The sequence below is a fragment of the Artemia sp. Qi Xiang Cuo genome, chromosome 6, assembly GCF_049724085.1.
Source record: "Artemia sp. Qi Xiang Cuo chromosome 6, ASM4972408v1, whole genome shotgun sequence".
Lineage (NCBI taxonomy): Eukaryota > Metazoa > Arthropoda > Branchiopoda > Anostraca > Artemiidae > Artemia > Artemia sp. Qi Xiang Cuo.
Genome location: NC_142799.1, coordinates 51194109 through 51221463, shown reverse-complemented (window position 1 = coordinate 51221463; position 27355 = coordinate 51194109). Strand labels below are relative to the sequence as shown.

General features: G+C 36.9%; 2 protein-coding genes across 2 annotated transcripts; both read left to right on the top strand.

Moving 5' to 3' along the window:
- The first annotated feature begins 1086 nt into the window (after positions 1–1086).
- On the top strand, positions 1087–26246 carry LOC148951346 (tumor suppressor candidate 2-like). Its single transcript, XM_089090245.1, has 4 exons — positions 1087–1223; positions 20466–20604; positions 21665–21779; positions 25963–26246. Exons 2-4 carry the CDS (start codon positions 20498–20500, stop codon positions 26026–26028), a joined length of 288 nt encoding a protein of 95 aa, XP_088946371.1. The 5' UTR covers positions 1087–1223; positions 20466–20497; the 3' UTR covers positions 26029–26246.
- Positions 3638–5104, top strand: LOC148951347 (uncharacterized). Its single transcript, XM_089091075.1, has one exon. It carries the CDS (start codon positions 3638–3640, stop codon positions 5102–5104), a length of 1467 nt encoding a protein of 488 aa, XP_088947201.1.
- Positions 26247–27355: the final 1109 nt, after the last annotated feature.

Genomic DNA, 27355 nt, shown 5'->3' with positions numbered 1-27355 from the left:
CAAGGTTATTTTTGGCGCTTTATTTTTTAAAGTTGAGGCCAAATGCACTTCGCCACATGTGAAGCCAGCAAAACACTGACCTATTAAGTGTTAAGCAGGTTCATAGTATCCCACTGAGTTATCCCAATTGGTTCGTAGAGATGTGCTTTAAAATGAACAAGCGGATAGACCACAACGATTGGACGGTGGAAAACCATAAATGTTTGAGACCAAATGCTGTCTTATCCGGAGAAATGAACACCCTTGTCCCTCTGCTTTAATGCTTTTAAAATTTTATAGGCAACGCTGAGGTGGAACCTGGAAAAATGGGAAATTCAATTGCTAATCAGTGGTTCACGCTTTGAAAAAGACAACAAGATATTGTGATGGCTAGAAAATAATGTTTAGAAGATCTGTTTGTCTTTTTGGTCATCGGTAAAAAAAATTCCGCAAAAAAGAAAGAATGGGGTTTAAAGACTTGTTTGAATATATGCTTAATTTATTTAATTTGCCACGCTGAAGTGCATGTGCCCAGAAAGCTACATGCATATATAAATCTCTACAAACATCAGTCCATTTTCTTGTTATGTTCCCAGAAAATTACATGTATTATATGAATCTGGGAAGAAATTTTCAAAAAAATCCAATTGAGGAAGACGAAAAAATTTCCTCTACGACTAAGGTTTCGTTCTTGGCGGACCGAAAATTAAATAGAAAGTTACCTGGTCGTACATGAATATCTACGGCAGAAACCAGGGATTGTGTTTGAACTCTGAACTGCGGTTGTTGACATGATTACTTTTATGTCAGCAATAATTCTTATTTTAGTTTAGTTAAAGGTCTGAACAATAAAAGATAAAAATGAAAATTTCTAGTAGATTGTTGCCTTTTGATCATAAAAAAATTGAGATTTATTATCTGACTCATTTTTTAATAGAGGGTTCATTCAAGTAGGGAGTCGTCCTAACTTTTATTTCAAAGGCATTAAAAAAAGTTTAGTTGCTTTGTATTAATGTTTAATGGCAATAGGATAAGCTATAGTAATTCCTAAATGAAGTGGCAATGATGAAAAGAGGGGGAGGAATAGTGCACGCATGGACTCCACTCTCTTTGAGCGAAAATCACTCTTTCTGGACGTCAATTTTATTTTCTCAAACTTTTGCAGTTGGTAATCTCAATTTCTGTTCACAAGAAGAACAGAAAGGTATAAATGCAATTCTGTAGTGGGTAACTGATCTATTTTGGTGAGTTTAGAGAATTTGTTTTTCCTCCAGACCTATAGCCCTTTACGGAAATGTCTCTTAATCAAAAGTAAGGTGGTAAATATTTACCAAATCAAATTATTGAGTTAGGAATAAAGTGAATACACCATTTGATGCCTTTTTTTATGCTGATTATGAATATAGGCTAATAGGCCTAATCATTTCTATCAGAAATGAATGTTAGCCCCCCCCTATATATGCCAATTCAGGGTATATATTTTTACATTAGGGGGGTGGAGGTAAAGTTTAAATTTACCTCCCATTTACACCAGAAATAAAGTTTGCCCCCCCCTAATGTAGAAATATAGGCTATGCCCTGAATTGGCATATAAAGGGGGGGCTGAAATTCATTTCTGATAGAAATGATTATTATATTTGTAATCAGCATATAAAAAGGCATTGAATGGTGTATTCATTTTATTCCTAACTCAATAGGCTAATATGATTTGGTAGGCCTATATATTTACCAGTAAGGTACCAATATAGAAGCAGCTCCACAAGAAGGACATCTTAATAAAAATAGCCCTGTTTCATTTTCTTTTTCAACATCATAGCCTACTTACATTTCTGACAATGCACCTCACTCTTATTGGCCCATATATAGCCATAATAATATATATCTTTATTGTTTTTCATCTCATGATGCACTAAATAAACAGGTAGCCTAGCTTCAGCCTTTACTTAATGAAACATAATTATGTGCGAATGATAACAATGGAATTTGGATGATATAGGCCTACTATTTTGAGATGATTTAAATTTTGGGGTAAAATTCTACTTAAGCTACTTTTGGCTATCTTGGAAAGGGGTTAGGTTAGGAAAATGAATCTTTCAGGGATGGATCTAAAGGCTAAAGTAGGCTATGTCCAGGTAAGGTATTTTAAAGTACCTGCCTCCTCTCCTCTGCCCTCTAGTTGGTCCTGACCTTTGATGACCTTTAGAAATCTGTGTTATAAAGTTAAACCTTGCACAGGTGGCACAGAACATGTTGGAAGAAAGAGGGGAAAATACCACAATGTAATGCTGGATATCCACTCTTTGACTATTGGTTAAAATTAGTTTATAAGCTTATATAGAATGGTACTATCCAATCTCCTTATAATTAAAAACATTTTACTCATCTAGTTGGAAAATTTGGTAAATATATTCCAAATCATATTATTAAGTTAGGAATAAAGTGAATACACCATTTGATGCCTTTTTTATGCTGATTACAAATATAATAATCATTTCTATTGGAAATGAATTTCAGCCCCCCCCCCTATATATGCCAACTCAGGGTATATATTTCTACATTAGGTGGGGTGGGGGCAAATTTTGTTTCTGATGTAAATGGGAGGTAAGTTTAAACTTCACCCCACCCCACCCCCTAATGTAGAAATATATACCCTAAATTGGCATATATAGGGGGGGGGGATGAAATTTATTTCCAATAGAAATGATTATTATATTAGTAATCAGCATACAAAAAGGCATCAAATAGTGTATTCACTTTATTCCTAACTCAATAATATGATTTGGTATATATTTACCAAAAATTTGGCCTATCTGTAGGCTATAGGAAAAATCTAAATTTGCTAACTAGTTGACAATAAATGTTGCCCCAGCAAAACTTTCATTTTCCAACTAGTTGACTAATAACTTCTCCCCAGAAAAAAACATAATTTTGCCAACTAGTTGACTAATAACTTCTTCCCAGCAAAACTTAATTTTGCCAACTAGCTGAAACAAACATTGCCCCAGAAAACAATTTATTTTTCAACTAGTTGACTAATTCTCGAGGTAAAAGCAATTGTTGAATCGGCAATTACTGCTCAAGTGACAGGGCTTGCACCAGAAGCACTTGACGAACATATACGCCGTACAGTCAGAAGTGAGCAAGACAGGCAGAGACGCAAACTTAACGTCGTCGGATACGGGATTCCGATCCAAGCAAGTGACGAAGACTTCCTTGCTAAATATTTCAAGGACAACTACAAACTAGCGACCAAAGTCTTCAACGTGAAAAGACTAACAGCCTCGGCCCCCACGGCCGGACAACCACTGCGACACCCACCAGTCCTGTTCACGGTAGCCAGCTTCACAGACAAGAAGCATATCCTGGATGCGTCCTACCAGCTTAAAGACCCGATTCGATTCTATGGCGACAGCTCCAAAGAAGATCGCAACGCTAGAAAAGCCTTGTTGGAAGAAATGAAAAAAAGACAGGCAAACGGAGAAACAGACCTAGTAATAAGAAAGGGCAAAATCACAAAAAACGGTCAAACTCGAGCAATTCCGATGGAGAGATGCTCGAGAATGCAAAAATAACCACTACCTCCAACTGTCTCATCCCCCTTGTAAATTGTTCATGTGTTAGTGATAATAATAATTTAAACGCAAGTTTGTGTAAATGTATGAACAATGAATTAACAATTACATCCCCATGCCATTCTGCCTTGTCTCTCATTAGCAGCTTTGTGTACCTAAACTGCAATTCACCCACTTCAACCGAAAGCGAGAATATTAGTGAGCAGAATAAAAACTCGCCCAGACACACCCAAAAACTTGTGAACATTATGACGGCAAACGTTGATGTTATTACCAACAAGATGCCGGAACTGGCAACAGTGCTCCAACTAAGTCAGATAGACATTGCAACTCTGACAGAAATTTGCCCCAAGAACTCAAGATTTCAAATGACAGAAGACTCATTCTGCCCCTCTGGATACAACATCTTCAGCAATCTGTCTGATCCAAACTGCAGAAGAGGAGTGGCTGTTCTAGCTTCCAAGGAATTCCAGGTAAAAGAAATTTCTGTCCCAAATTATTACTTACCTTGGGTTGAAGCTACATGGGTCTCCCTGTCCCTACCTAACGAAATGTTTGTCCTAAGCTCAATTTACAGGAGCCCCAGCAGCCCATGCCAGCTGTCCTCTGAAACAGCAATTGCCGAAATGACGCAATTCATACTATGCAATTACCCAAAGGCAACCCTGCTCATGACAGGGGACTTCAACCTCCCAAATGTGTCTTGGGTAGATGGCCAAGGTATGACCAAGTCAAGCCTTGAACAAAACCCATTAGTACAAGCCCTCTCCGACAACTTTCTGGACCAAACAGTAACTATGCCCACAAGAATGCGCCCAGGACAAAATCCCTCCATACTCGACCTAGTCATAACAAATGACCCAGAAAAGGTGAACAACACACACACTCTCAGTCCAATTGGCTCAAGTGACCACATGCCAGTTCTTTCATCCATTCAACTCAACTCCAAACCATCAAAATATACCAAGCAATCCTTTACAAATTACAAGATGATGGTGGAAGAGCTGTTAGATGCTAACCTGGAAACACTTATATCAGAAGATGTCGAAGCCTCATGGCTAACTCTAAAAAAGACCTTATTAGAGAGCCAAGCCAAACACACCAGCGTAACATGGAAAAAGAAACCCAAAACTCTACCTTTCCTCACCCCAAAAATCAAGAAACTACGCAACAGGAAGAAAAAACTTTGGGAGACGTACATGAAACAAAAGACTACAGCTTTGTACGAGCAGTACAAAACTGCAAGGAACCTCCTCAGAAAAGAAACTAGAAAACTGACCTCAAACTACGAAGAACGACTGGCCAAAAACGTCAAGGAAAACCCAAAATTATTCTGGAAATACATCTCTCATAAGAAGCCAGGCAGACACACCGTACCAGACCCGGTCAACACCAACTCTATATCCTCTTGCCCCTCTGAAAAAGCAAACCTGCTTAATCAGCAGTTTGCCTCAGTGTTCTCCCTGGATGACCCCCAATCAACCCCCCACCAGCAGAACAGGCTCACACTCCCTTCCCGATGGTACACTCACCAGTCACAATCGAAGAAGTAACCAAACAGCTTAAGGACCTCGATCCCAATAAATTGACGGGACCTGATGGTCTCAGCCCACGACTGATGAAGGAATTAAGCCCTGTAATATCAGCCCCACTGGTAAAACTATTTAATCTGTCGCTTGCACAAGGAAAGCTTCCTGGGGACTGGAAGAAGGGAATAGTCATCCCAATTCACAAGAAGGGTAGCAAAACTTCTGTAGCAAATTACAGACCTATCAGCCTTACATGTGTGGCATGCAAGGTCATGGAGAGAATCATAAACAAGCGTATCATTAATCATCTTGAGGCCAACTCACTTATCAGCAGTAGTCAGCATGGTTTTCGCTCAAAGAGATCGGTGGACACAAACCTTCTTGAGTCATATAGTCTTGTAACTGACCTACTAGAGAGAGGATTACCTGTGGATATTATATTGTTAGACTTAGCCAAAGCATTTGACAAGGTTTGTCACCGATACCTCATTCACAGGCTACTTACTCTATCTGTTAGTCCACAAGTGGTCAGTTGGACAGAGGACTTTCTGAGGGACAGAACACAGCAAGTGAAAGTGATAACTGGACCAAATAGCCATGTCCTTTCTGACGAAATCAAAGTCACTAGTGGGGTTCCCCAGGGCAGCGTCCTGGGCCCCACCCTGTTCAACATCTACATAAATGAGCTACCCCTCATCACCAGCAACAAAACCACCCTATATGTGGATGATTCGAAACTCATAGGTCCTGCCAACACCTCTTCTTCCATCCAATCCCTCCAAACTGATCTCAACCACATTTGCTCCTGGGTCAAAAGATGGCTGCTGGAATTCAACGCAGAAAAATGCAAGGTCATACACTTCGGACACAAAAACCCCAAACATCAGTACCTCATGACCCAAAATTCTGGAAGTCACCACACAATTGAGCCTGTCCAGGAGGAGAGTGACCTTGGCATCATCGTTGACTCCCAGTTGAAATTCAGCTCCCACTCACAGAAAATCTCAACCAATGCTAGTAGAGCCCTAGGCATCATCAAACACAGCATCACCAGTAGGAGTAAACACGTAATCACCAAACTCTATAAGGGATTAGTAAGACCTAGACTGGAGGTGGGGATGATACTGGCCACCCCTCGATTCAAAAAGGACAAGGCAGTTCTTGAGCAAATCCAACGAAGGGCCACTAAGATGATTGTCGGCATGGAAAACAAGACATACAGTGAACGGCTGAAGGAACTCAACCTCCCCTCCTTAGTATATAGACGGAAACGGGGAGACATGATCCAGGCGCACAAACTCCTCTCAACCAATTAAGAAAATGAGATCGTGGAGATTGACACCTCCCACAAAACACAAGGACACCCTAGACAAATCCGCAAACATCACGCTACAACTGGAGCAAGATGCAATTTCTTCTCGAATCGGATCGAGAACCTCTGGAATAACCTCAAGGAGGACACTGTGGCTGCTGAATCAACAGATGCTTTCAAACGCCATCTGGATGCTGAGTGGAAAGATACACCATGGAAGATTGACTGGGAAGCACCAGAATCTTCCACCAGAACTTAACCAACTACAACAGTCATCATAAGGAGTGATTCAACAGGATCGAAAGTCCTTATTTCACTCCAAGCTGTGATTTAAGGTAATTAAGGTAATAATAGTTAGAATTTATTCTGAATAGTATAAAATATGTTAGTAATATAGGTTTTTTTCAAACTTAATTATCACTATTATTACTATTGTGTTAAAACTTCCATCTCTCTCCCTGTCTACCTCTTAATGGGATATATATTTTGAGTTATCTATTGGTTTTTGAAGCTAGGGATTTTTTGTTTTAATTCCCAGGATAATTAGTCTTATACCTGGTCCTAAAAGTGAGATTGAATTTGTCTAAGCTTGGAGGGTTATTCCTCATGTCTGTTTAAGGAAAATGGATTAAATATTTGAATTTCTGTTCATTTCTATCTTACATTTAATGGATATAAATTGTATATGTTCCTTCATTTATTTGTCTTTGTTTATTTCTGGAGGAATATTTTTGTCTCATTTTTAGAATGTATAATTAATTTTTCCAACTAGTTGACTAATAACTTCTCCCCAGCAAAACTTAATTTTTCCAACTAGTTGACTAATAACTTCTCTGCAGCAACAGCTAAATTTGCCAACTAGTTGACAATAAATATTGCCCCAGTAAAACTTTCCTTTTCCAACTAGTTGACTAATAACTTCTCCCCAGCAAAACTTTATTTTTCCAACTAGCTGGAAACAAAAATTGCTCTTGAAAACAATTCATTTTCCAACTAGTTGACTAGTAACTTCTGCTCAGCAAAACTTTTTTTTTCCAACTAGTTGACCAATGACTTCTCTCCAGCAACACTTAATTTTGCCAACTAGCTGGAAACAAACATTGCCCCAGAAAACAATTTATTTTCCAACTAGTTGACTAGCAACTTTTCCCCAACAATACTTTCTTTATCCAACTAGCTAGAAATAAACTTACCCTATAAACACTTTTGTTAGCCATCTATTTGGCAAGTAACTTTTCCTCAGAATAATTTCTTAGCTAATGACTTGACATAAAGAGAAAACAAAAAACATACCATTCCCAGTCTGACAAAAATTGGCAGTATGTGCTTTTATCAAATGCACTACAGCTAAGGAAAATCAAACAAACTGAATTCAGGAGTAAATAGTCTTGAAGCCACAGAACTAAAAGTCTTCTCCTTCTATAAGTGTGCTTTACAATCTTAGGCAAGGAGAAGACTTAGTTCTGTGGCTTCAAGACTATTTACTTGAACTAATTTTTTCCAATAGTCAAAGGGTGGAGTCCCTGTAATGCTTTGTATCTGCATCTGATCAGATGATTCCACCATTGTCTGTTTTTTCAAGAGTCAAAGTTCCAGAGAGGATGTATTGAGATGGACCACCAGAATGCACTGACTTAGTCCATTGCAGTGGATGGATGATCTACGAAATGTCCTCTGTTCTATGGAATGCTTTCTAAAAGAAGTCACCCTCAGCAAAAAGACCCTGTTTTACTCTTGTTTGACAACCCTAAAAGTCATATTTCAGTATAAGTAGTTTCGTTGTGCAAAGGTAATGTCATCCACCCCCTAACTTTTCCTCCCCATTGTACCCATCATCTCCAACCCCCAAATTTTCAGTGTATGCACCATTGAAACATGCCATCAGGGAGTATTTGACTGTTGGATAACCCAGTCCTGAGAATTTCAATTCATGAAATATCAAAGTTGTGCAAGCATCCCTTTCTGGAAAAGCTGAATTCTCAAAACATCACATTTGGTTTTTAGAAGACAGGAATTTGGTCTATAAATTTGAATGATTTCACAGAAGCTGATTTTCTGCCAGCTGAAGTGACAAACTACCCAGACCTAGCTTAACAGAATGCCCATGATCCTTCCAATACAGATGTTCTTCACCCTGGTTCAGTTCATATTTCATCTCCTGTCTTGATGGATCAACAGCAGTTAACACCAAAATTTCTTAGGGCCATAACTCCTGAAAGAATCTGAGAATATCCAAAGAAAAAGTGTAAATGGGTTTGTGCAAAAGTTGCAGGAAAGGCATAAGTATAACTCTGACAGAAAGGCCAGAAAAAAAAACATTACAAGCAGATACTAAGCTAAGGCTTGCTAAGAAATGGAAAAAGACACTAAAAAAAGTTCAGTTTTCATTCATTACTTACAAAAACTAGAGACAGTATTACAAACATAGATATACATGTCAACAACTAGTTGGATGGCAAGTCTTTCCATAGTGGAAGTATCAGTGAGCTTGAGACTGATAAAAACTTTCTCATGGAAATTTTGTATTTGTGAAATTAATGGTGGGAAAGAAGCAAAACTCTGCTGTTTACTATGTTGGTGAAATTGAAAAAATAAGTGGCAGAGTAGCAAAAATAAATTACCTATACAAGTCTGGTGGGAAGTTCATCTTCTTGGAATGTTGAGATTGTACAGAAACTGCCTTTCAAGAAATTATCATGAAGTTTCCTGCACTGGTTTCAGTAGGAGGATTTGGGTGAACTGTCAAAGCTCTTGTATTTAGCTTAATTTCCCATAAAATAAATTAAATATTACATTTAACTTGTATATTATCTGAATTAAATATTAATATTATCTGAATACATTATTAAAAGCATTAATAAATGAATATCTGGTAATGCCCCATGTGTGTATCAAGTAAATACACCCTGTGGTTGGGATGACTTTGGACACTTGAAAAGGTCATACATTTTTGGGTCTCACCAAGAAACAACCTGATGGAAGTCATTGAAAAAAATCTCCAAGAAATGTGAATAATTAAGCTATCTATACATGTAAAAAGGAAGTTTGTATCTTCTGAAGTATGCCTTGTAGGGATCAAAAATATTGATGTGTATGGTTTTGCCCCCCTCTCACCTACACAACTAAAAGAAAATACCAAAACAATGAAGGTTTTTGATTCTTATCAACATTTCAACTAATATTTTTATTCATTTCAACTAATATTTAAAATAATTTCAACTAATATTTTTATTCAATATTGGAATCAATCACTCAGGCATAACTCAATTTAATCAAGTCAAAAATACAACAAACCTATTTTAACAAAGGAGATATTCAAAACAATAGAGCAATATATTGTTAGAGATATATGTGGAACCATCAGGGGTGAGGCTGGGTGTATTGTCAGGGTAATGACTATTGTATTGGAAAACAGTACAAAATATGGAACCTATTACCTTACCTTAAATTGCAGCTTGGAGAGAATCTAAGGATTTTCCATCCTTGTAATGTCCTTGTCCTTGTTCTCTATAGGAGGACGACTTTGGCAGGGCATAAGATCCAGATCTATGGACAACGGCCTCTGCAAAGGGCTGCCTCGACCTTTTTGGGGAACCTGCGAGACCGGAGATCTTGTGGTCAACTCTATTACCACTGGAAGAGTGGTGCCCCTTAAGGAAATTTTAGCCTAGTAAACGACACAGCATTCGCATGGGATTATGATTAATTGATAATTCTTCTAGGCTTAGTCTGTTTTGGCAGGAGTTTTCGGGCTGAAAAACCTCTTCATAGTTAAGTTGTCTGTTATGGGCTGCCTCCCTATAGCAACATAATATTTGTAGACATGAATATATAATGAGTTAAAGGTAATAGGTTTGATATTGTCTCTGCATGATCTTGACTCTTGTTGATAGAAGAACATCGCCAATTGCTGAAAACTATGTTGTGACAATATGGCTCCAGGAATCCACAAAACATCAATTCAATTGGAGGTCCAAGGGAATTCTTGCAGTCTGGTTCTAAGCTGGCTTAAGCACTTTGCTGTAGACTTGAGATGATATGTGATCCCTTTCGTGCACTGGTATCTGGGATCATTGCTTTTCCTGAGGCCAAAATAATTTCAATGATTTAAAGAACATGAAAATTGAAACTTGGAATGTTACAACATTAAAAAATGACTATCGTATCGACATTTTGAATTATGTATTTGGATGATTCGAACTGAATTTATTAGGAGTTTCAGACACTCATATTCCAAGGGTAGGAAGTATGAAATTAGTTGATATAGAATTTGTTTACCCTGGCAGGGAGGTTGGGGTGCATAGACAGGGAGTATGGCTCATGATCAATAAAGAAGCTGCTAAGTCTTGTTTAGGCTGGGAAGCTGTTAATAATAGAACACTAATTGCTTATTTTATGACAAGAAAGTTCAGGGTATCAGTTATAGTAGTATACGCCCCTGTAGAACCGACTGACGGAGATACTAGTGACTCAGATGAATTTTACTTACAGTAACAGGAGCAAATAGACAAGGTCCCAAGCAGAAATATGATGTTACTACTGGGAGATATTAACGCCCAGGATGGTGGAGATAGGGATATATGGCATCCTAGCCTAGTTAAATTTGGTGTAGGAAAAGAAAACTGTAATGGCTACAAACTTTGGCAATTTTACAGGTATAATAATCTAGTTATAACCAACTCGGTGTCTGGTCGTAAAATAGCCCATAAGTTAATATGGTATTCACATGATGGTAAGACAGAAAACCTTATTGAGTGTGTTATAGTAAACCGAAGACTGGCAGGATCAATGCGAGATACTAGGGTATATAGGAGTGCTGTTATTGATGTTAAAAGTAAAGATCACCTTTTAGTAGTGTCAAGGGTTAATTTAAAGCTGAAATATTGGAAGGGTAACTACCTCCACGGGAAGTTATGATGTTGTTAGACTCCAGGATGAAAATTTGAGAGAAACTTTCCAGGAACAGTTGAATACTAAACTTGAGAGTTTAAAATTTGATAATGTGGAAGATGGTTTGAATAATTTTAGAAAAATAATTTGTGAAGTTGCTGAAGGTTTATTAGGGAAGAAAGATATAACTGCAGATAAGAATATTAGTGAAAAAGCTTTATTTTTAATAGAAAGGAGAAAGGACTTGTACAAGAATTATCTGAGTGATAGATCGTATGAAAACAAAAGGAATGTAAAGAAAGTGGAGAAAGCATTAAAATATGAACTGAGGAGGTGTGAAGTGGAGGCCATGGATAAAATTGCCGAGGATCTGGAAGATGCAGCTGGACGCCATAATAGTAAAATACTGTACTGGCACTCTAACAAATTGAGAGGGAGTAGTCAATCCGGACTTAGGAAAAAACTAAAAGAGAAGATGGGTCGAACATTTTGAGAACTTGCTTAACCAAGATAGAGTTGCAGGAAAAAATATAGAGGAAAATGAAAAAGTTTGTGATACCTTTGATGTGAAGGAAGATTTGTTTTGTGAGGAGGAATTAGCAACAGTACTAAAAAGAATTATAGAGTAATAAGGCCCCAGGTGCTAATAAACTGGTAAATGAGCCCTATACACTTGGTAGCACTTGTTTTCTAAACAATTCACTCATGATATTGAATATGATTTTTGAAAAAGGATAAGCACCTGATGACTGTTGGAAAGTTTACGTTAGGCGATTTTATCATAAGGGTTACCAGAATGAATTTGTTAATTATTGAGGCGTTAGTCTGGTCTATGTAGGTAGCAAATTTAAACAAATTTTTAAGAGAAGAGCAGTGCGGTTTTAGAAAAGGTAGAGGATGTGTCAACCAAATTTTTACTCTTAGGCTAATAATTGAGAAGTGCCTGAGTTTTCAAACACCTTTGGTCCTCAGTTTTATAGATTATGAGCAAGCGTTCAATTCTGTTGATAGAAGAGCTTTAGCAAAGGTTTTATCCTTGTATGGTATACCAGACATATACATTAAAGTGATTAGTGCTATGTACGAGAATAACACTGCTATGGTTAAGGTAGGAAATGAGGTTAGCAGCTGGTTTTGTATTAAATCAGGAGTTAAGCAGGGTTGTGTTCTATCCCCCTTTATATGGATTATTTTGATGGACTTTGTTTTAAGGAGCACAGAAAAGGCAATGGGAGCCCATGGAATCAAATGGGGAGGAAAAAGTCTCCTGGACTTGGATTATGCTGATGATTTAAGCATCCTAGATGAAAGTGTGAGCAAAATGAATGAAGTTTTAGAGGTTTTGCAAGTTGAGGGTGTAAGAATTGGTTTAAAAATTAATGTTAAGAAGACCAAGTCACTATGGCTAGGAATAAGTGATGATGAAAAGGTGACATTGAGTAAGGAAAAGATTGATCAAGTGAGCAGCTTCACTTACCTTGTTTGTATTGTTAGAAAAGAAGGTGGGAGCAGTGAAGATGTTAAAATTAGAATAGCGAAGGCTCAGGGTGTTTTTTCACAGTTAAAAAAAGTCTAGAAGAATAGGAAGATAAGTCTTCAAACCAAGATTAGAATATTCGAAGCTATAGTGCTGACAGTGGTCAGATATGGCTCTGAAGCATGGACACTCTGAAAGGCGGATGAAGATTTGCTAGATGTTTTCCAGAGAAATTGCTTAAGGATTGTTCTGGGTACCTGGCTGACTGACCGTAATTCAAACAATAGGCTATACGAAAAAAGCGGTTCAATACCACTCTTTAGGTCTATAATGAAAGAAAGGTTGAGGTGGCTAGGGCATGTTGTGCGGATGAAGGATGACAGATTGCCGAAGATTGTTCTTTTCAGCTAGCTATCTAGGGTTAAAAAGAAAACAGGTCGTCCCCGTTTGGGGTGGGACGACGTCATAAAGAAAGCTTTAAAGGAGATAGGAACGTTGTGGGTGGATGTAAAAATGAAGGCTTTGAATACATTGGGACGGAGGAGAGTCATGCGTATATCTATTGGCTTAAGGCAGCTTGGTGCTGTGGTGAGTTGTTAGTAGTAGTAGTAGTAATGCTTTGTTATGACTTCTGTAGGTTGTTTGGTTTGGTTGCTTGCTACACTTGGGTTGAGGACTCAACAGCTTCCCAGTTGTACAGGAAATCTTGCTGTAGCCATTCTTTGTCAAGATTTTGCTTGAATGCACTCATCAAATCAGCAGCCACTGTATCTTCAGAGAGTTGATTAAACAAGTTTATTACTTGCTGGCCAGAGATTTCTTGAAGATTTTGTTGGAAAAACCAAATAATGTTCTGGGGGGGGGAGAAGGAGAGCAGGGAGAATATTTTTGGAAATAATTTTGTGGGCCATAATCATGTTGCCATGTTTCCTCTGGTATGTGAGAGTAGGAAGCTTCAAGTGACATAAATGGTGTTTGTATGGCATTTGTTTGAGGCATTCAACCATTTTGGTTGCTCTTTGTAGAATTTCTTTGTCCTTCTTGAAATAGGGTGACACCAGGGACATTCAAACCTCTAGGTGCAGACAAAATAGTGCCTTGAAGAGCTTCATAAACACTTGAAAAGAACAAAAAGATTTATTTTTTTTAAGAGCTAAGAAACTTTAGCATAAAAACTGAGGTGTTGAGGAAGGGGCTATCCTCCCCCTCCCCTCATGTAGGTAATAAGGAGTGGTGCATCTCAATAGCAACCAAGACTCTTAAAAACATAACTCTGATACCAATGGCAAACAGTTAATGGTAACAAACTGTAAGAAAGGAGCAACCCATCTCAATAGTAACTGAAACTCTAAAAACAGAGTTTTGATCATTCCAAGAGATTGGAGGGGAGACGACAATACAGATTTTGCATTGGTGCTGAACTTAAGTTGAAAATCAACAATGACTCCAAGATCAGTTTCTTCAGAGACTGCAAAAAGGGGGTTACCTTGGAGAGGATATAGCTAATATGGATCATGATTACCAAAGGAGATTCAATAGTATTTGTCAGCATTTAAAGAGAGTAGCCATGTATCAGCCCAAGTCTCAAGAATTTCAAGGTCCTTTTGGATAGACTGCAGGTCAGAGGGTGTAGCTGCTTTACCAACAAGTTTTGAATCATCAGCATAAAGAATGAGTAGGTTCAAGAGGAGATTAGGCGCATCATTTATATAGAAGTTGTAAGAGACTTTGCCCAAGAATGGTCCCCTGGGGAACACCACTTAAAACAGTTATAGAATTGGTACTATTGGTGCTACTCAAAATTTAAACTACTACTACTAACAACTCACTCCAGCACCAAGTCGCCTGAGGCCAACACAGCTATGCACGCTCTTCCCCCTCCATCCCAATCTATTCAAAGCCTCCCTTTTTACACCCATCCAGGAAGTTCCCATTTCCTTTAAATCTTTCTTTATGACATCCTCCCACCCCAGACAAGGACAACCTGCTTTCTGTTTAGCCATAGACAGTTGGCCAAAAAGGACAATCTTTGGCAATCTGTCATCCTTCATCCACACAATGTGCTCTAGCCACCTCAACATTTCTTTCATTATAGCCCTAGAGAGCAGTATTGAACCACATTTTTTGTATAGCATATTGTTTGAAATACAGTCAGTCAGCCTGGTACCCAGAACAATCCTTAAGCAATTATACTGGAAAACATTTAGCAAATCTTCATCGGCTTTTCGGAGCGCCCAGGCTTAAGAGCTATATGTAACCACAGTCGTTCCGTTAGATTCCAATATTCGGATCTTGGTTTGCACATTTATATACCTATTCTTCCAAGCGTGTTTAAGCTGTGAAAAAACATCATTAGCCTTGGTTGTTCTACTGTTAACATCTTCACTGCTCCCACCGTCTTTACTAATGATACTACCAAGGTAAGTGAAACTGCCCACCTGATCAATCTTTTTTTTTCCCAATATCACCCTTTCACCTTCACTTATTCTTAGTCTGAGTGACTAAAGTCTTTTTAGTATTATTTTTTGTGCTTAATTATTCACCCTGAACTCACAAATCCTCAAAAAGTTCATTCATTTTGCTCATAGTTTATTTCAGGACGCTTAGATCATCAGTAAAATCTAATTCCTGGAGACTTTTTTCTCCTTATTTGATTCTGTGTTCTCCCATTGTCTTTCATGTACTCCTTAAAAGAAAGTCCATCAAAATAATCCATATAAAGGGGGATAGAACACAACCCTACTTAACTCCTGATTTAATACAAAACCAGCTGCTAACCTCATTTCCTACCTTAACCACAGTAGTGTTATTCTCATAAACAGCACTAATCACTTAAATGTCTTTGTTGGGTATACCATACAAGTATAAAACCTTTACTAAAGCTCTTCTATCAATAGAATCAAATGCTTGCTCATAATCTATAAAACTGAGGACCAAAGGTGTTTGAAAACTCAGGCACTTCTCAATTAGCCTAAGAGTGAAAATTTGGTCAATACATCCTCTATCTTTTCTAAAACCGCACTGTCCTTCTCTTAAAACTTTGTCTATGGCATCTCTCAGTTTAAAAAGTATAATATTGCTCTTTAATTTACTACCTACAGAGACCAGACAAATGCCTTGATAATTACCACACTCACTTTTATCAACTTTCTTATAAAGTGCCTTAATTAAGGTTTTCTTAAAATTGTTAGACAGTTCCCCTTTTTCAAAAACCATATTCATAATCTTCAGTAACATATTTCTAACCTCAGAGCCACCATATTTAAGAAACTCATTTACCACACTATCAGCACCTGGAGCCTTATTATTATTTAATCCTTTTAGTATTGTTGCTAATTTTTCTTCACAAAACAAATCTTTTTCCACATCCAAGGTATCATATATTTTTCATTTTCCTCTATATCTTTTCCTGCAACTCTATCTTAGTTAAGCAAATTCTCAAAATGTTCGGCCCATTTCTCTTTAGTTTTTTCCTTATCGCTAATTGCGGCCCCATTCCTATCTTTAACTGGGCCAAGTCCGGATTGACTACTCCCTCTCAATTTGTTAACATGCCAGTACAATATTTTATTACTATGCCATCTAGCTGCATCTTCCAGATCCTTGGCAATTTTATCCATGGCCTCCACTTCACACCTCCTTAGTTCATATTTTAATGCTTTCTCCACTTTCTTTACATTACTTTTGTTTTTATATGATCTATCACTCAGATAATTCTTGTACTTTCTCCTTTCTATTAAACATAAAGCTTTTTTGCTAATATTCTTAGCTGCAGCATTCAACCATCTTCCACATTATCAAATTTTAAACTCTGAAGTTTAGTATTCAACTGTTCCTGGAAAGTTTCTCTCAAATTCTCATCCTGGAGTCTACCTACATCATAACTTCCCTGCAGGTAGTTACCCTTCCAATATTTCAGCTTTAAATTAACCCTAGACACTACTAGATGGTGATCTTTACTTTTAACATCAATAACAGCACTTCTATATACCCTAGTATCTTGTATTGATCCTGCCAGTCTTTGGTTTACTATAACATAATCAATAAGGTTTGCTATCTTACCATCAAGTGAATACCATGTTAACTTAGGAGCCATTTTATGACCAAACACCGTATTGGTTACTACTAGATTGTTATGCCTAAAAATTGCAAAAGTCTGTATCCATTACTGTTTCCTTTTCCTACACCAAACTTACCAATGCTAGGATACCATCTATCCCTATTTCTACCAACCTGTGCGTTTACATCTCCTAGTAAAAACATCATATTTCTACCTGGGACCCTGTCTATTTGCTCCTGTAACTGTAAGTAAAATCATCTGAGTCACTAGTATCTCCGTCAGTCGGTTCTACAGGGGCATATACTACTGTAACTGATACCCTGAACTTTCTAGTCATAAAATGAGCAATTATTATTCTATTATCAATACCCTCCCATTTTAAATAAGACTAAACAGCATCTATATTCATCATGAACCCTACTCCCCGTCTATGTTCCCCATCCTTCTTACCTGGGTAAAAAAATTCTATATCACCTAATTTCATGCTTCCTACCCCTGAGATATGAGTTTCTGAAACTCCCAATAAATCCAGTTTGAATCGTCTGAATTCGTCAGTCAAAATGTCGATACGATAGTCATTTTTTAACATCATAACATTCCAAGTTCCAATTTTCATGTTCTTTAAATCATTGAAACTATTTTTGACTCAAGAAAAGCAATGATCCCAGATACCAGTGCAGGACAGAGATCACATATTTTCTCAAGTCTACACCAAAGTGCTTAAGCCGGCTTAGAACCGGACAGCAAGAATTCCCTGGGACCTCCATGATTGGAGGCTTTGTGCAATCCTGGGCCCATCTTGGTCACAACATGATTTTCAGCACTTGGCAATGCTCTTCTATCAACAAGAGTCAAAATCCTGCACAGACAATCTCAAGCCTATTACCTTCAACTCATTATATATTCATGCCTACAAATATTATGGTACTATGGGGAGGCAGCCCATAATAGATAAATTACCTAGGAAGAGATTTTTCAGCCCAAAGACGCCCGTCAAAACATACTAAGCCTAGAAGAATTATCCATTAGTCAGAATCCCGTGTAAATGCTGTGTTGTTTACTAGGCTATAATTTCCTTGAGGGGCGCCACTCCTCAAGTGGGAGTAGAGTTGACTGCAAGGTCCCCTGTCTTGCAGGTACCCCAAAAGGGTCGAGGCAGCCCTTTGCAGAGGCCGTTGTCCATAGATGTGGATCTTACACCCTGCCAAAGTTGTCCTCCTATAGAGGATCCTCCCGCGATGGTGTTCTGCATCACCATGCAATTTAACCCATTACTGGGAGAAGGTTTGTAACTCATGGGACTTGTGGACAAACCACTGGGCCCTTTTGAGTGTACATTTGAGGGGCCTTCTTCCTCCTTCGCCTGTATTTATGACCCCGTCGAGGGTGCCCCAGTTTCTATTATGGATCCCCAGGGACATGATACCCCCTTGGTGCGTGCCTCCTGTGGAGGTACCCTACATATCTGTAGGGTGTTCCCCTATCGCCACCTGGGGAAACACTGAATGGCCTGGGGGAGGCCAGAAAAATAAAAATGAAGTTAATTAATTGTGTTTCCTTAAACATGGAGTATGATATGTTTTCCGTGTGACTTTTAATACATTATATTATTATTGAGAAGTATGAACAAAGTTATACCGAAGACTTTTTGGTTTACTTATTTAATATAACTCAACATTAGCTTGTAAAACTAATGTCTAGCCGAATTTATTGATTTACTTCAACATTAGCTTGTAAAACTAATGTCTAGCCTAATTTATTGATTCACTTCAGCATTAGCTTGCAAAACTAACGTCTAACCTAATTTATTGATTTACTTCAATATTAACTTGTAAAACTAATGTCTAGCCTAATTTATTGATTTACTTCAACATTAGCTTGTAAAACTAATGTAAAACTAATGTCTAGCCTAATTTATTGATTTATTTCAACATTAGCTTTTAAAACTAATGTAAAGCGAATGTCTAGCCTAATTTATTGATTTACTTTAAAGTGATTTTGTGATTTACTTTAAAGTGATTCATTAAGACTTAGGAAAGAAGAATACAATTGGAAAAAGAGGAGATTCAAATTGTAGATTTTGATCTTCAGTCTCCAAGACTTTACCACACCTCATCTTTAGCTGCAATAGTATTGAAAGGTCCACAAAAAGAAGAGGAAATATTTTATCAAGACTAAAAATAAAGCCAGGCACAATTGTACTTGATATCAAGCTGCTAGGAAATGAAGAAATAACATTCCAGGAGAATATTTGTTTATTTAGATACTTCTTCTTGAAATGACCAAGCCTTCTAGAGTCTACTTTGGTCTCCTTTTGACTTCACGACAATTTTCCATCTGCAGGTGATGATGGATCAGGAATCTTTCTATTATCTGTCTAATCTACTCAAAAATATTATTATGTTGCAAGAAATTAAAGATAGGTCTGCTTCTGTTTAGTTGACTCTCAGTGTTAGCTGGTAGGCTTGAGAGCAGCAACACATTGAAGTTAGGCTGGAGGTTTGCCTTACTGAAGACTTTCTTAATATTGACTACACCTTGCTGGGTGAAAAGAAATTCAAAATCAAGTTGTTCAGGGAATCTGGAGTAGAGTTGCAAAATCTGCTGTATGGATCTGCTTGTTTTGCCAAGTAAACTCCTCTTTTCTGAGGATCAATGCATCATTTACGAGCTAGAATCCTGAAGTATAGGGTATTTTTTTCATGTGATGGGAAAATGAGTACCAGCTGTGGTGGATTCTCATTGGGAATTCTTCCCTGAATTGTATTGAATAGAGTTTTAATTTATGATGGGTCTATGTGGATGTCAGTTGTTTTGTTTGCAAGTAAATCGGCTGCTTTGTTGTCTTTAATTCCTTTGTGATGGAAGAGTTTTTGACTGACCTATGGACTTGGCTAATGAGCTGTAAGGCAGAATTAGAGTCTTTGAGACTGTGAGCAAGATCAACTTCTTAGAATCAAGGGGCTCTTTATTAATAACATTTTGGAACTTTAATTATAGCCTTAGTTCTGCTGTAAGGATGAACGTGTCATTTGGAACTCTAGCATAAGCCTAATAGGTACAATATTGTAGTTTGGTAATGGTTGCCCTGACCCTGAAACCTGTTTCAGTATGAGGAATTGTAACTATAATTAGAAGGAAGAAGAAATATATTAGAAGCAAATAAACAAGGGAAAGTTTTTTGTATGAAGCCAGAAGGAGACTATTTTTAGACTTCAAGTGCCTTTTTTTCTTATATTCCTTGGATAAAGATGATTAAGGGAAAAAAGCTACAAACATTCCAGGTTTGCTTAGTAATTGTACCCATAAGTTAGAAGGGGCAATATAAGGAGCTAGCTACACAACACTGTACCAGCTTTTATGTTATTGACTCTAGTATTTTAGTCCAAAACAAGATGCATCTGTTTCTTTGCCAGACACATTTTTTCTTATTTAGGTACATATGCATAGATCTGAGCCTTGTGGAAAGGGGAAATTCAAAGCAAAAAAAAAATCCATTTTGCCCCCGATTTCTCATATTCTCTAAGAAGGAGTCTTTAGAACTGATGTTAGAGAGGAATTTCCTCTATTCCCACTGTCATTACATCCTGCCTACCACATATTTTTGTTGTACTGCATATTATAGGCTAATATTTTCTTATTTCAGTTTCCTTCAGATGGTTTTCAATCTAATTGAAGATGGGCAATTTATGGTCTAGATCGCCTCCATCAAAAAAGGATTATCCTGCAGATTTTGAAACTTCACCTTCTCTATTGACAAATCCCTTTATACTATTTCGCTCAGGGTAAGTGTCTCTTTACTTAAAATTATCAGTTTAAGATTAAATGAGCAATATATTAGTTTACATAATTTTATTGGGCTCTGAGATATTATTTAATGGATAGAACTTGATAGAAAGGAATTGTACTATATCTGCACCAAAGTGCATGATAGGGGGATTGGCTGCTTGCCTCAAATAGAACCATAAGATGTCCCTTTAAGTTATACATTTGATTAAAGATGTAATTAACCTAAACTGAAGCTCAAAATCTATTCAGCAGGCTGAAGATTGTGTTCATTATTCCTAAGATTGCTGTTAATCATTCCAGTTGGAAGGACTGTGTCATTGATTTTTATACTTTCTCTTTGGTTTGGTAGGGTATTTCTTTTCGCCAAAAAAGTGCCATGAGAATTGGGGCAGCTCTATATTTGCTATGTTCTGACTTTAAATTCATCCTATGGTGAAAGTATGCGGGAAAAGTTTCACCTTTTCAATATTTTGAAAGTCATAGTATTGGAACGGTGTTGCCGAGAAGGCTATTACTAGGTTTTTGATTGCTTTTTAAATATGGCTAAAGTATAAAACTGTTAAATTGAAAAAAAAAATTGCTTCATATGACGACAACAATCGCTAAAAAAAGAACATAGCATTTGAAACTTCTACTTGCAGTAGCCTGTTTAACTGTCATTGTAAATAGGTGTGCCAGGGGATTTGCCCAAGGATTTGTGTGAAGGACCTTCCACCAAAAATCGAGACTTCATTTTTTTGTATTGTTTCATTTCTTTTTTTTTCTACATTCCTCTGCTTTCTTGGAAAAAAAATCCTCCGATTTGGGCTTTGTTTCAAATTGCGAGCTTTTATGTATGAAGGCTGTAAAGTATCCTAATGCTTTTTCTCAGGATAATGCATGAAATTGTCTGGAAAAAAAGGTTAGTCATGGTGATTTAACTCAGATATTTGTTTTAAAAATCCAGTGTCCAAATTACATTTTTACAAGCCAGACTGGAGAGAATTAGCATAATAGAATATCACTTTTTACTACTATTGCTTTGGTACTAAATTATTAGTTGTCCTGTTTTTGCAGGTCAATGTTCCTTGATGAAGATGATGATCTGGCTCACGAATTTTACGTTGAAGAACTGCAGAGTGGGAAAAAGCCTAGGTTGAGGAGAGTCAGTCAAAGAAGATTGCGGCCCCAGGTTTGTTTGTTTTTAGTTTGTTCATTGTTCATGTTTTTCTTCTTGGGCACATTCTCTTCTTCAATCGTTCATAATGAATTAGGTTCCCACAAAAAGCGACTGTTTAGCAAATGAAGGTAGTCCTACTGGCTGAGATCAAAAGAAATTGAAAATAAATACTTAGTTTTTGAAAAATGTAAAAAAAAACGCCTAAGGAATTCGCAGACGCAACCAATCAACAGAACAGGATTAATAATCGTACATTATTATTTGTTTTATTTGAATCACAAAAAAAAATTATTACATCATCTTGTGCAAGATCCCATGGTCTCATAAAACAGAAGGGAATAGAACAAGCAGCTACTTAAACTTTATAGATTTTAATAGCATAATTTTCTTATGGCATATCTCTGCCGCCCGAAAGTAAAAAAACTCAAGTTTTAAAACACGTTTTGTGCAGTTGTAGTGTGATCTTACTGGACTATATGGAAAATGACGCTCCGTTGTTAGCTCTGAATCAGGACGATTTGAAAAGGAGGCGTTAGTAGTCATTCATCAAAGAAAGACATCTTCGTCTTCTTACTTGGACGTCTACTTATGAGATGTCCTCACATCTTCGAATACTTCTATGAGCTTGTCAAGCCTTTAACATATGCATTTTTCACCTTCAACAAGGTCAAAATTTAGGGGATCAGACGCCAGCAATCAAAAAAGTGGGGCTGATAGCAATATACGGTGTTTCAGCTCAAAAAGGATGTGTATAAAACTTCGCAATTATAGACAGCTAAAATGTGCTTGCTCTTATTGTTCCTCTGCATGCAGCTCAAACTGCATTACTTAATAAACACGAAGGTCAAACAAAATAAAAAAGGGGCGTCTTGAGTTGAAATGAATGGCAGTATTATGCAAGAAAACTACTAGATACCCAAAGAGAACTAAGATCTCATCTGAGAACTTTTGTCTGTTGATGAAATTGCTGTAGTATCTACCGACTACATGCGGTTGATGTGGCTGTTGAAAAGTCTGAAAGTGGCTAGTGACATACTGGTCAATTTGTCATACTGTTTTACATGAGACAATTCAACCAGGCAGTTGATAATATGTGTTAAAAATTCCAGGCTACCTCTCGGGTGTGTCCAGGAAAGTGTAGGGGGGGGGGGGGAATGTATTTTTCAAAATCTTAGAAGGGGGTGATTTCTTTTTTTTCAATGGAAATACTTTAAAAAAGGTGTTTTTCAATGAAAACAAAAAAAGAGGATATTCAAAATCCTGGAGGGGGGCAATCTTTACTTTAAAAACAATTTTAAAACGTTAGTTTAATTTCTTGGAAGGGGGGGGCTAAGAAATCCCTACTCTGAATCTATTTTATCCTGTTTAAATATTCCTGTTTACCTTGTTTGTTGATTTTCTAAATTTTTCATCTTTATAGGATTATCCTTTAAAACTTTCAAATATAGTATTTGTGATATGTTGGCTTCATTTCTCCACTGAATTTAAGAAGAAAAGAATAACGACCATAAACATCTTTCTCTGGTTTCGCCAGACAGTGTGCCTTCTTCAAAGTCGTAAGGGGCTAAGCTTAAATCACTAAGGAGCTGAGGCAGTAGCCTCTGAAAGCTGGTATAGAGTTTTTCAAGTCTACCTTTTCTATTTAGAATTGAACTACTTTTTAAGGAACTATTGTTATTATTATGAGGGGGGTGCACCTACTACCCCTGGATCGAGGCTCAAATTTTCAAGGCCCATTGCCTCCAAGAAGGCAATGGTACTGTTAAAATGCTACTTTTTATTTTTTATGTCTAGTTACTAATTAAAAAAAAAATGTAGATATACAGCTGGCAAATACATTGCTTATGTACAGAACGATTTATGAATACCAATCACCGAAAAATGAACACCTTCCGTAAGACAACACAATAACAGTCGAAAAAACGCTCTCAGTACTGTGTGTTTCAAACTTCAGGTTCCTGTTTTGAATTTATTTTCTATTTCTTTAGAAATAAAGGTCGGGTGATCCAAATCAGGAAGATATTTAAAAAACAAAACAGAGCTTTTGGGTATTTCTTGTTGGGGGTCAATGTCGAAACTCTAAGGAAGTTTTACTGGTAAAAGACTGTTTGCCACTGTGTTGGTGGGGGAAACACGTAGTACTGGTGTTATTATCATATTGATATAGAAACTTCTGTTTCTATAACAGGTCCTTGCGTAAGTTTTGGTATGTTATTTTGTGCAGCCTATGGTTTATTGTTTGAACATGCGACACCATTTTTGTAATCATTCGATTTGTCTATTTATCAAGTTTGTCTATTTGTTTGTCAATAGTTTGTTAGTTTGTCAAGTTTGTCTCAGTTTTGTCTCAGTTTTGTCTATTTACCAAATTATATTTTTTGAAATTTGGTTTGAATTTTTTTCTAGATTGAAAAATGCCAGATATATCAGATATATGCAAAATAGGAATAAAACTTCTCTAGTCTTTCTTTATGAAAAATCCTGAGCAATATCAGGCTTCTGACTTGGTGAGTGAATAGTTCTGAAGCTAGTGAATCTAATAACGTTATCTTGTCTTTTTGGAACTATTTACAGTTGTAAGGTTGTCACAAAATAGCATTTTCACTAGGAAGATAAACTATCTTCTTGTTTACTAAGTATGTAAAAATTAGTTAATTCACTTTCGGAGTTAATTCGGAATTCCTAGAATCAAATTGAATAGTGACGTTTTGGATTTCAAAGCTCTTCGGGAATTGTTAGTATTAAGCAAAGGCATCAATTGAAGGTGTGGTTGCCCCTTTTCCTGTGAAAAACTAAATCAGTCATTCGTTTGTCCCCAAACCTCGACAAGAAATAATTTTCGAAACGTATTTCTTCATTGATGAACGATTCTTTGGAATTATATCAGGCAGATTAAATTTATTTACAACATTGGGGATCTAATTCCTGAATGAAATTCTAGCCCTTTCTAATTTAATTGAGGAAAATGAAGTTTCTTGGATTTAATATTTACAGAAGAGACGGGGACCCTAAGAATAGCCGTATCATAGAAACAATTTGTTGGGGATTGAGTGTCATAATATCACATTAGTGTAAATCTTTGGTTCTTTGAGAAAAAGAATATAAAGAAATTAAAAAAGAGGGTTTGGCTTTCCAATAGATTTTGAAGCTATGTATGGCGAAGAATAAAGGACCCACGAATTGTTTACTGTCTTATTCTGGATTATCTGTAGGGGTTGTAAGTGAACCACAAATGTTTTTAGAAAAATTATGGGACAATGTTTAAGATATGTCTCGATTCAACGAGGGAATTATTTAAGATTCAACGAGGGAATGATACAAGAGTTTAATAACGAAGCAAGGGAATACATACTTTAATCTATAAAGGCAGCCAAAATTAGGAGCAAGTTTCCGAGCAAATAATCCGAATCTTTGCAAAAAAGAACAACATCTCAAGAATAATGATCCCAAGGAACCAAAATGACTGAACACTTTATCCTATTTTGATAGCATCTAACTACGATCTAAGAGAACCAGCATTTTACGGTAATTATAAGTTCCATAAATCTTTAAAGTTTTCTCCATATCCTAGAAAAATAAGGGAAGCGAAAAGGAAGTTCAGGACTGAAAGATGCAAATTGCCGGTTATAAATCTACTTTTGTAGTAAACCGTGTGGTTTTACTTAACCTGAAGATAAAATCATATTTTGAAAATTAGTCCAAAAATAGTTCAGCAATTCAACACAAATGCCATAGAGCTTTAACTTGGGTACTTTTGAGTCATTCAATAAATTTCCTGTTTAACAGTCAGGCTGGAATAGCTTACGAGCAGATTTATTTGATGTGTTGTACTTTTTTTGTAGAAACCATGCACAAATATTAGGTTCAAAATTTCCATGGGACTGTGAACAATAAATACATTGTTTTTAGTCCACTGTTCACCGGCTTTAAGCGAATTGCTAGCTATCACTGATAACTGGTCTCAGGCGACTGGCAACTGGTGGTTAAAATCGGAACTATTGTCTGTCTGAAGAGTTCACCATCCTGCATTTACATGCGGAAGACACTACGTTTGTTTGATATAAAATTTTTGCTAGGCACTGTTCGTTTTTTTTTCGTACCCTTGATGGGTCCAAAAGACGTAGACTGTCCTTTTGTTGATTGTACAAAAAGGGTTCCTGATTATAATCGTTTGATTTTAATTGATCTTTTTCAGGGCAAAGTTCGTTATCCCTATCCTCGTCTCAATTGTGATCTACCAGTTGTTATGTATCAGACTTGAAATCAGAGACAAATAAGAGGACGAAGAAGGGGAGTCCAGCATTAAAGGTCATAAGGGTTGTTTTATGTTTGAATGAAGGGAAGTTTAACTAGTCCATATCTTGAACAGACATGTAATTTTGTTATAGCGTGTAGAGTTCTAGTTTACTGGATTGCAAAAACGATCAATTTATGTTTCTTGTATATATTGTTGTTTTTCAATAAATATTTCCGCATTTTTCAAAAAAAAAAACAAGGGTTATTACAGATTATTTCAGGGTGCTGTTTGGGAGACGCTGTAGGATATTAAAAAAGACTATCACACGCCCAGATAAGCTGGCTTTGCATTTTCAAATGAAAAAACAAAAACAGACGATTAGCTTGAGAAGAAGGGGAATACAATTTGACGTCAGAAAGCATAAAATAGTTTAAAGCAAAAAATCGTATAAGATGGGCCAAAGAATAAAATAACAGTTTACAAGACAGAATGATTAGTCGTTCGTTAAATATTAGATAATTCTCTTCTGTTAAGTTAGGTAAATAAAAAGCAAGTCATAGCACGGCAAAAAGATTAGAAACAAGTAAAACTAGTAAAATTCATAAAGAAGTTAAATAAGCCAATAAACTCAAAAACGAAGCAAACGAGGGAGCTGGCATAGTTTATAACTAGGGAGGTTATTTAGGGGATTTTTTGGTAATGTAGCAGATAAATTTTTTTTATATTTTGAAGTAAATTAACAAGGGGGAGGGGACAAGATAGGTGTAGGCTGAGAAATTGAAGAGTGACCTTGAAAAGTGGTGCCCCTCTAAGAAATTATAGCCTAGTAAACAGCATTTGCACTGGATTCTCAGGAATGGATAATTTCTGCTGGGTTTCGTTTGTTTCAGTGGGCTGAAAAACCTCTTCCTAGCTAAGTTGTCTCGCCATAGTAGCATAATATGTGTAGTCATGAATACATAATTAGTTGGAGGTAATAGGCTTGAGATCCAATAACTATGCCGTTGGGAATGGCATGACCCCCATAGTCCCTGGGGGGAGGACTAAGTTCCATAATTCACCAATTTTTTTTTTTTGGGGGGGGGGAGGTATTTTCTATTGAAGGAGAGTTTCAGGAAGGAATTTTGCAGGGGAAATTTTACCCGGGGGGGATTTCCTGACATGATTTGAAAAACAGTCAGAAATTAAATAAAAAGATACAAGTTTTTCCCAACTGATAATAAGGAGCAGCATCAAAACTTAAACATACAGAAATTATTCCATATGTGAGGGGAGATTCCCCTTCCTCAACCTTCGCTGTTTACGATAAAGTTTGACTTTTTGTCACAATTTTTCAAAAATATTGCTCAAA

Bases quoted from the DNA above. Each gene is read 5' to 3' on its own strand.
- LOC148951347 (XM_089091075.1), top strand. From the start codon at position 3,638: ATGAACAATGAATTAACAATTACATCCCCATGCCATTCTGCCTTGTCT.
- LOC148951346 (XM_089090245.1), top strand. From the start codon at position 20,498: ATGGGCAATTTATGGTCTAGATCGCCTCCATCAAAAAAGGATTATCCT. The intron at 20,605-21,664 runs GTAAGTGTCTCT...CTGTTTTTGCAG, and splicing joins TTTATACTATTTCGCTCAGG to GTCAATGTTCCTTGATGAAG. The intron at 21,780-25,962 runs GTTTGTTTGTTT...GATCTTTTTCAG, and splicing joins AAAGAAGATTGCGGCCCCAG to GGCAAAGTTCGTTATCCCTA.